Genomic DNA, 10,177 nt, shown 5'->3' on the forward strand with positions numbered 1-10,177 from the left:
GAAGGGGTACTCGATGTTGAAACTTAATATGTAGGCACCAAATAAGGAGAGACTATCGGACGAAAAAAAGCCTGCAATGAGTGACGATCAAAACCATATTTTTTCAAAATTTCTGTATTGTTGTAGTTGTGTCTGAACAACAGGCAAACTTTCAAAGATTGCGGCAGAAACAAAAGATATTTAAGCCTTTTCCTGGTGGGCGTGTGTATATGCGTGTGTGAGGGACAGTGGTCTGGGGTGTCCTGTCGTAATAGGCGGAAGCAAGTTCTGCGTTTGTTATTTACCAAGTAAGGTTTTGACCCTCCAGTCATCCACTCGATTGGACTTGACAATAACTTGTCGGAAGTGTCGGTGGAATGCATGATCAATTAGATTCGCATTGTTTTAATGTCCGTCTTTGCTTGTTTTGCGTGTATTTTCGAGTTCGCGCCCCGTCTCGACCCATGGTTGATCGTCTATAGTTGTATCTTTTTCAACTCACAAACTATTTTTCGGCGCTGATTTTTAAGTACCCGGTAAGTCTTTATAAAATCAAGATACAAAATTGAATCGAAACGAGCGAATCTGAGCTAACAACAAAGGAATTGAACTTGTTGTGAAATATTCATAAATGCGAAATGCTACTCTGATGACGTCACGGGATGATTTCTTGTCAATGGAAGCGCGGAAGCCATGTTCATTATCCCGCCATTTTGAGTAAGGCACAGGCGACTCGGTGGTTGTTGGTGGGCCATTTGCACAATAGTTAAGACGATTCCTCTGGCACCAAAATGAGCGAAGGAAGTGCTACAGGTAGCGCTGATGATCAAGAAGAAGAGTCCGTTTTTATGCTGTGTGGGCTTTGTAAAAAGCCGCCGGTAGACACAAGCCCGAAGCTTTTACCTTGCCTTCACTCTTTTTGTTTAAATTGCTTGGAGGAACGTTTTGCCGAACAACAGCGAGAGAAAGTCCCTTCGACCTCTGCCAGTAGATCTTCGAATTCGATCCCAAGACTGAAATGTCCAAATTGTGGTCAAGAGTTTTTGGTTCCTACAAAAGGAGTACTAGGCTTCCTGGATAACCAGTTTGTCTTAGAGAACATGGGAAAACTGCAAAGAAACCAAGAAAACGTAAACCGTTTCTGCACTTCTTGCGAAGACAACAGTCCAGCTTCGTCTTTTTGTTTGAACTGCAGCGATTGGCTCTGCGATGCGTGTGTTTCTGCCCATCAGCGTGTGAGAGTAACGAAGGATCATAAAATACAGTCTGAGGCCGAGTATTTGGAAAACTCTGAGTCCTCGGACGTGAAACCGATTTTTTGTGGTACACACCCTCAAGAAGCCCTTAAACTCTTCTGTGCTAACTGCGAAAAACTAACTTGCAGGGACTGTCAGCTTCTTGAACATAAAGATCATAAATACCAGTTCATAAAAGAGGCAGCAGTGAACTATAGGGATAACCTAAGGGGACAATTAAATCGACTGTACGAACAAGCGCAGCCTTTGACTGACTCAATTCGCGAAGTTGAAAAAGCGGCGAAAGGTTTACAAGAACGCGAGGAAACCATTGTATCTGAAATAAAAAAGTCATCGGAAATGCTTGTGAAAGCTGTCAAACAAAGAGAGAACGTTTTGTTGCAAGAATTAAAAGCTCTTGTACTTTTTAAACACAAACTTTTGTCCAAGCAGAATAAAGATCTCCGCTTGATGCAAAAGATCCTTCAACATAATTATGGCTTCACCAGACATGTATTAAAGAATGGTAGCGACATGGGACTGTTGTATAGTAAAAGACAGCTCAGTTCAAGAATACAAAATCTGTTAAGCTTGAAATACAATGTACTCCCTGTAGCTCATAGTGATTTGAAATTCTCTGTTGAAACGGAAAAGCTCTGTGCTGTGATTGCTAAACTTGGAAGTGTTATGACTCCAGCTGATAGAACTAATACCAATTCATTTCGTGGATTGTCCAATACTGGTAGTTTCACTGGTCTGTCAAACAGCACTGTATCAATGGCTATGTCAAATCTCCCGGTTTGTTCAAGCAGTTCTTCAAGACCCAATCCTATTGAAGCTCTTTCTGCGGTCAATAAGCGCTTAGGACCTCCAGGAAGCCAGACCTTTCCTACAAAGTACCCCTCCCTTCAGGCTGCTATAGTTCACCCATCTGGTGCAGGCATCAACATGAATGCCAAAGTTGGCGTGGTGCCGGCAAATGGCTTGTCTCGCTTGCCATTACCATCTGCAACACGGAGCCTTACTGTGAAACCAGGAACTGGAATTTCCACCAACAGCTTTTCTTTCGGACAGAGGAGCCCAAACGTCAGTAACTTGTCAAGTATCACCCGCTTGTCACCCCCACGCCCTATTCGAAATGGTAACACCCTTCCTTTACGGCATTTCCAGGATATTGGTAGTAAAATTGTGATCAAATCTCCTCCACCCAGACCACCCAGCACTGGAAGCAACCATAGTCACCAGAGCACATCACCGCTCAGTGACTCATCAGCTTCTTCATTGAAACAAAATGGTTGGGATGACCAACCAGCAGCCAGTGAGGCATCAACTCAAGTCTTGAAAGGTAATGTAGTTAATCTCTGTTAGCCTGTAAATGTATTTTTTTTTTTTTTTTTTTTTTTTTTTAAAGATGAACAGTATCACCCCTTTAGTAGTTCAGAAAACATTTGTATTTTTCCACATTTCATGAAAAGGCCATGGGTAATCAGGTTTCTTTGTTGTGTGCCAAATGTTATGGTACTTGGAATTAAAAGCCATTCATTTTAAATTCATCTGTACTTTATTTTTTTGTTGCCTTTTGAAATAAAATCTAGCTGCTTGTCCAAACATGTCCTCCTAGGTCAGTATGTAAAGGTTGAAACCTAAAGGAGATATCCCAGTTATTTTAATGGACTTATTTTTTATAGTGACTTGCCTCTTCCTGTAAGTAGTTTCTAAAATTTAATCACATTCATTTGCATGTAAATAATTTGTATTATTTCTAAAATCACTTGGAATGGATCTCATGTCCTTTTCAGTGTTGAAAGGTTGAATTTAAAATAGAGGTAAATGTTGCCATTTTGGTGGGAGGTATTTTACTTTGTTTAAACAGATGTACTCAAAATCCTAGCTTGAGAGGATTGGTGTATTTTTATGTGTTGGGTTTCCAGCAGTCAAAGCAATGTTACTTATTTGGAAGATTTGTGCTCCAGATTTGTATCATTGTTGTGACTTGTGGAACAAATCTTGTAAGATTATATTTTTAAATAGGACAATTTCTTGAATTCAAATCTACAAGGAAGGAGTCATTTCCCTTTTGCTTTAGCTCATGCAATAGGAATCATTATTAAGATTTTCTTACTGTTTCCTTAGATGAAATAAATATAGTAATAGTTGTCAAGAGTTATACGACCAGACAATCTTTTAAATAACTGGACTCTACAACATTTTTATTTTCTTGACATTAAAATTTTACTAGTCAAAAAGTGTGAAAACCTCGTAATCTTTGCCATTGAAGTATTTTAAAAGGCTACCAGAGAAGAATAAAAACTCTTGATTTTGTTCTTTCTTGATTCTGATTTTATGTTTGGCAAAATTGTCCCAAAACCTTGATTTCACCTTGACTTAAAAAAATAAGAGATCATTTTAACTATGACTAAATTTGAATTTTCTAGTACAATACAATTATATCCAGTACCATTGTAAGAGAATGGGATCAAGAGAAAAGATTGTGTCATCCATCAAGCAGCATATTGATGTATGAGAAAAAAGTATATGTTTTGCTGTAGGATTGCAAAATACTTCAGCAAGCACTAAGTCATATGCCACATTTATCTGTTGTCACATATTGATTGATTAAACTTGTAAACTGGATGACGATGTCTTGTTCCATTTTCTCCAATATTAACTTGACTGGAACCTTACCTTGTAATAGTGAACAGCTAACCTAAGAAATTTTGGCCTGAAGAAGTTGAGTAACAGTTATGTTTAAACTTTAGGTGCAGTAATTTGCTCAATTTAAGGTAGCCAAACATAAGATTGGAATCAAGAAAGAATGAGAACCACATAAATTCTTCTCTTAGAATCATTCAAGGTTATACAATGATTTTTTTGTTTAAAGTCTTTTTTGGCTATGTAAAGAGGAACTGGAGAAAGATGCCTTATTGATAGGCAAAACTTTAAAACTTAGGAATCAGAAAGTAAAATTCAAGTGCCTTATTTCAGTTTCTTTCGATGAAACAATGAGTCGGCTTCTGTAGCTAAATAAAGCAATTTAGCATTTCGCTAAAGCACAAAATGAATAGAATGTCTTTTAGTAATAGTGAGCTGGAAAGAGGCTATTATTTTCGCATGCATTTGTGTTATTTTAAATGATTTCATATCAGATGATTTCTCTACTTTATTAGAGAAACCCAAAATGAATGAAATGTTTCTTAGCAATAATGAAATAACTAGATGGTGTACTCAGAGATAAGCCATCCTATAAACATCTATACTACGTTTTTTTTCTCTTTTTCTTCTAAGATACTCTAACTCTTTTAGTCTTCCGCAATGCCTCTGTAGACCCATGCAGACAGCTAAAGAAGTCTTAACAAGTTGTCAAGGAAAATGGCCTTATGCTGGGAGTAGCTTGAGATGGATACATTTTACATAATGGAGGCAAAGGAATACCCCCTATTTATTAAAAGATGTTTTTTAAAAGAGATACTAAATTTTTCAGGTGCAACCTCTCCGACTGGTATTGGGGATTCAAAGGTGCCCAGATTACTTCCTGTGTTAAAGAGAAGTCACAGCTCTCAAGAATTGTTTGACCCTGGAGTTTCTCCCCAGGTTCCCAAATTGCTCCCAGTGAAAAAGAGAAGCAATAGTTCCCAGGGAATTCCTGATCCAGTTGAATCCCCTGTTGCAACCTCCTCCCCACCACCAGTCATGGTCAAGCAGGAAAAACCAGAATCCCCTTCAGAATTCTCCCCATGTCATGAATCAATGAAGAAGGTAGGGAAGTAGTTTGCATGTCATGAGAAACTTCTGTAGTAAAGTGGATGGCAGACTGTTTATATTTGACATCTTATTACCAGTAATCCTTCTTGCTGATGTGACATATATTTGCTGCTAATGTTTGGCATTTTTAACCCACAGCAGCAACAAGATGACACCACCAGTGGAGAGAGTGGAATTGAGGAGACCAGTTCAAATGATGATTGGTGTGCAGTGTGTCGCAATGGTGGAGAACTTCTTTGCTGCGACACATGCCCTAAAGTGTACCACTTACAGTGTCATGTACCTTACCTTTCTGCTACTCCAAGGTTTGTTCGTAAGGATGTGAATTTTGCTTTGTTTGTAACAAGTTCATTGTACAAAATTGAATCAAGAAGTTGCAGACTTGGTCAGTTTCAAACTTTTTTCTGCTTGCTCAGTCCTTTTTCATGGTAATCTATCTTATTTATTTTGTAACCTTGACACAGCTTAGTTGACCCCTTAAATGCTTTAAGCATAATGCTAGACCATAACATTGGACTTAGGGAAAGTCAGCATTTTTCAAATTTAACCTGCTAAGGCTACTGAGATAAAAATTTCTCAAGAACAAATGTAAATTGAAGTATTTTTCATCTTAAACAGTGACTCTTGGAGCTGTGGTTTATGTCAGGAGGTTGATTGGAGTTCGTTAAAACAGAAAGGTATGAAAAATGTAATGAAATTTAAAAAAAGAAAATATGGAAAAAAGTTGTAAAAAGTTTGTCTTTAATTTTCTAACTTATCTTTGATAATTAGATAATTAGAGACACTACAAATTCATGAATAAATAAGCCTGTATTAGGGAACTCAAATACTACTTAATATTGAATTTCTTGTTTTACCTTTTGCCTAAAAGATAAGGAAATTGTTCAGCCAGGCAATAAGAGACGGTCCTCTCGCAGTGGTCTGACTGAGTATGAGAGAAAGGTAATCCTTGTTTTAGGTTGCACTTTCTCAATACCTTGGGTTAAGTAATAGAGAACTCTTTCAGCATTTATACAATGTCTTTTAAACTTAATGAATTGCAATGGTTTTAAAGTACAACTGTATTGTAGCTATAGAATGAACAGGAAATGTAGTAAGTAGTAAAGTACCACTCACGAACTGATTTCTTTGTTGTGGTTAGCAAAACTGTATTTTCCTCGGCATTCATTATGTTATTCAGTTGCATACAGCCAAAAGTAACAGGTTTTCTTGTCCCACTGAATGAATGTGAATGTCAGCCCATCTAACTTCTTAGATATGAAAGCTAATTAACCCAACAGATTACAGTATGTATCTTTGTTAGGAGGTCATGAGATTTTATTGTTAATTCCAAACTGTTCCTAAGTTGATAATTATATTTATTCAAGAACTTGGTAAGCCATGTTAAGCTTGATGTCATGTCAGTCCCATCCTCAGAGACCCAGGGGCTGTGAGTCAATTTCAAGTTAAGGGCAGAAGAGCCCCTGGGTCTCCCAGGATGTGTCAGTCCTTTTTCATGTGATTTTTTTGGTCAGTCTGTTCATTTATCTCTTAGTGTGAGAGTTTAAAAGTAAGCCAGATTCTTTTTGCCCTTCAGGCTTGTGAAAAGATTCTTCTCGAGCTGTATTGTCATACAGACAGTATTCCATTTCAACAACGAGTCAGTAAATCGGTTAGTGTATATATTTGTTACTTAAAGGTAAATAACTGTTAACTCAAAATAATTGTTTTAGTAGTAGCTGTTTTCCAATTCACTGGTTAAATATTTACCTTGCCTTAGAAACAGACAGATGTATGTGACAGATTTTAACATAGACCATGCAGTAATACTATTTTATAAATTAGCTAGAGACACAAGATGTGATCATTTGGCTGGTGTGCATTATTATAATTATTGGTGAACATCAGTGAAGTTGGCATATTGCTGTGAGCTCAGATTCACTTGCCAGTACTTATTCCTTCCCTCTCGTACTTGTGTTCTGTAAACAATAGGCTCTGTTCCCTTCGAGTTTTTTCAAGGCCACTGACTGTTGCATTAAGTTTTAGGACTAAAGATTTAACTTTCTCTCCCTAATCTTTAGGGAGATTTGTCTCAATACAAAGGCTCTTCTATTTTCTATATACTAAAATTTACCTAAACTTGCTTTTTGTCATTTCTTTTAAAGGTTCCTAATTACTATAAAGTTATTTCAAAGCCAATGGATCTGTCAAATGTTCGTGCCAAGCTTCAAACTCAAAACTTTGCTCATTACCAAAGCTTCAGTGAGTTTGTTGGTGATTGCCGATTAATCTTTGACAATTGTGCAATATTTAATGAGGTAAATGTTTCTTGTTATTTTTTAACTATTAAGCATTGAAACTGTAGTCTCAATATATGTGATGCTTAGCAGTAGTTTATGGCAAAGTCATTCTCTCAAGTTTAAGGGGTCCAGGGTGCATGGACCTAGTTATTTGTATGAATGTGTAGCATCTATCCCTCAGGGTATTATATAATTATGATGGAGAGGCATTCCATCCAGGGAGGTTGTGGGAGAAGTAATACTACAGATCACGTCATGTTGTGGAAACAGAGACAAACTCATTGGGTGTTTTGACACTTTACCTCCTTAGCCTACATAGTATTAATGAAAAGAGGTTGATAGTTTCTAAAAAAGCTGTTTGGGGCTGCGTCGGTGGGGGTAACGAAGTAATTTGAATATATCAACAAAGTTGAAATGGTAAATTGGCCACCGTTACGATTATAAAAGCTGACATTTCGAGCGTTAGCCCTTTGTTGGAGCTCCGACAAAGGGCTAACGCTCGAAACGTCAGCTTTTATAATCTTAACATTGGCCAATTTACCATTTCAACTTTGTTGATATATTCAAATTATTACATAGTATTAATGAATGTTAACAGAAAGCATTCAAGCATATGAAATCCAATACAGTTGAGGTGATGATGCAATACCAACTTTGTAAGGTTAACCACTTGTAGAATGCAGTTGTCTAGCTGGGGCTTATAGATTGTTAACTGTACAGAACTGTTAATGACAAACGTTTAACTTTCCGTACTTTGTAATTTTTTCTCAGGCAACATCTGAAGTTGGGAAAATGGGTCACAACCTTGAATTATATTTTGATACTTTACTGAAAAAGTACATCCCTGAGTTTGTTGAGGCAACTGGAGAACCAAAACCAAAGAGAAAGAAAGATGAAGCTCGCATGTATATATTGAATCCATAAGTTCATTAATTTGTGAATATGAGATGTAATTTACTGGTGGTAGCTAGAATTGAACATCCATTTTTCCCTCATATTATTAATCTAAATATTCTTTAATACTGTTCGCCATATTTTTTTATTCTTGATGTTTGGCCAGCTTTGGTCATTTTTATCCCTCTGACTCCCCATGTGAGGTTAGTCTCTATGGTATCCTCACAGTATCAGTAATTTATCCAGCAACATGATAATAGTGAAATTAATCAGCTGGATGGTGTTATGTTATTCTGACACCAAATTCTCTCTGCTAATTCACAGGGAAATAGATGGGGGTAGAAAGGAGAATTAATGGTCAGATATTTGTAGTTGAAGGGTACTTCATGAAAAAAAGCATTTACTTGTTATGCAGGTCTACTGCCAATGTTTGTAATGTGTGCTAGATTTCCAAGAGGAAAGTGCAAAACTTGTTCATGAACATGACATACAAGTAGTTACCTGAAGAGATTAAGATAGTGATGCACTCTGTGTTGTTGGAGGAAATGTAAGCATTTGAAATGTAACTATGTTTCAGTGTTAGTAAAGAGTATTTGAAAGTCTAATTGTTGTGACAAAGTATTTAATTCTTTTTATGGAAACAAAACACCTCAGTTTTAAAATTTTATTGTTGTCTCACTGCATATTCAAACATGCTCAAAAGAATAACAGCATGAAAAAAAGTAAGAGTTGTAAATAGGGGATTACTGGTTCTTTTCAGTATTCCTATTTTGGGTTTTCAAGTTATGGGTGACAACTTGAAATAGAATGAATAAAGAGGAAATGAGAAAATCTAATGCAAGATCGTGTGAAAATACATGTAACAATTAGATAATTCACTCTTCTGTTTTTTTTTGCTGGTTACAAGTCAGATCAAACGGAAAGCTCAAATGAACGTACTCAACCTTGCTTATGGTTTTATAGGTTTGTCTCCCATTTGTTTTTGACTCTTCTTTACAATGCATGATTGATGAATTGTGACTACTGTATTTTTTATTTGGTGCTTTAAAGTGCACCACGCAAATTCACAATCATCGACAGACAACTTGAGGTACTTTCCCATGTGCTGGATGACATCATGTTTGGATCACTGTGAAAAAACCACTCATGACTTTTGTACCTGAACTCAAAAACAACTTTTATCACGGACTGGCAATCAGTATATTGATATTTGTTTGGATAAGGAAAAGAACATTGGTGGGATTAGTGCAGAGCCACCTAGAGACCTTTATTTTCCAATAATTTCAGTAATCAGAGATGTGTCTGCATCCACCCTATGGAGGTGTATGTTGAGTACAGGTTCCTTTTGCATTAAATGTACATGTAGGAGTAATTGAGGCCTTAATATTACTTTCTAGTTCTGCTAAATGCACTTGTCACTGTAGTTCTTGATTCTATTTCAACAGCTAGGAATTCCCATTTTTATAGTGAGACTTTGCAAATTGTGAGCACTCTGAATTGAATTTAACCCATTGAGAAATGTGATCAAACCTGGAAACCAGAGACTAATTACTGTTACATGCGTGTGGTTTATTCATAATCTGATTGGCTCTTTCCTTTGAACACGATAAAATTCTATTAACACCACTGGTGTTCACAATTTTTATAGGTTTCACAGTAATTCTATGGAGACTTTAACTGGGTGTGTAATGGCAACCAAGCCTATATTTTAGTGTTCATACTTGTCCATATTGTATTGAATTGAGAAAAACATTACATTAGTCCATGAAGTATAGAGCAAAATACAAACATTCGTTTCAATTTAAAATGGCTGTTTGTTTGACAATCCATTGATTGATATTTGTGTATGCATGAGGTCAGAGTGCATTTTCCAGTGCAGGCATTAATTTAAGGTATCTGCTACTTCTGTACTTAGATTAGAATTTTGTTTCAGCGTTGTTGTTGGAGTCAGGTAGTGTTTACTCTAACTGTGCATTCTGGGGATCAATCCTTCTTCATAAATAAAGTTGATGTAAATTTTCAACACCA

General features: G+C 36.6%; 1 protein-coding gene across 1 annotated transcript; it reads left to right on the top strand.

Annotated features, from left to right (window-relative positions):
• The first annotated feature begins 491 nt into the window (after window positions 1–491).
• On the top strand, window positions 492–10,177 carry LOC111337218 (transcription intermediary factor 1-alpha). Its single transcript, XM_088734942.1, has 8 exons — window positions 492–2,559; window positions 4,696–4,970; window positions 5,115–5,281; window positions 5,595–5,653; window positions 5,848–5,918; window positions 6,553–6,627; window positions 7,121–7,273; window positions 8,027–10,177. The coding sequence occupies exons 1-8, from the start codon at window positions 771–773 to the stop codon at window positions 8,177–8,179; spliced, it is 2,742 nt and encodes a 913-aa protein (XP_088591068.1). The 5' UTR covers window positions 492–770; the 3' UTR covers window positions 8,180–10,177.

The sequence above is a fragment of the Stylophora pistillata genome, chromosome 10 (assembly GCF_964205215.1).
Source record: "Stylophora pistillata chromosome 10, jaStyPist1.2, whole genome shotgun sequence".
NCBI lineage: Eukaryota > Metazoa > Cnidaria > Anthozoa > Scleractinia > Pocilloporidae > Stylophora > Stylophora pistillata.

What these genes read in the sequence shown, in the direction of transcription:
- LOC111337218 (XM_088734942.1), top strand. Translation starts at nt 771, where the DNA reads ATGAGCGAAGGAAGTGCTACAGGTAGCGCTGATGATCAAGAAGAAGAG. An exon ending in GTCATGAATCAATGAAGAAG is followed by an intron (nt 4,971 to 5,114) that starts GTAGGGAAGTAG and finishes TTTAACCCACAG; the next exon opens with CAGCAACAAGATGACACCAC. An exon ending in TACCTTTCTGCTACTCCAAG is followed by an intron (nt 5,282 to 5,594) that starts GTTTGTTCGTAA and finishes CATCTTAAACAG; the next exon opens with TGACTCTTGGAGCTGTGGTT.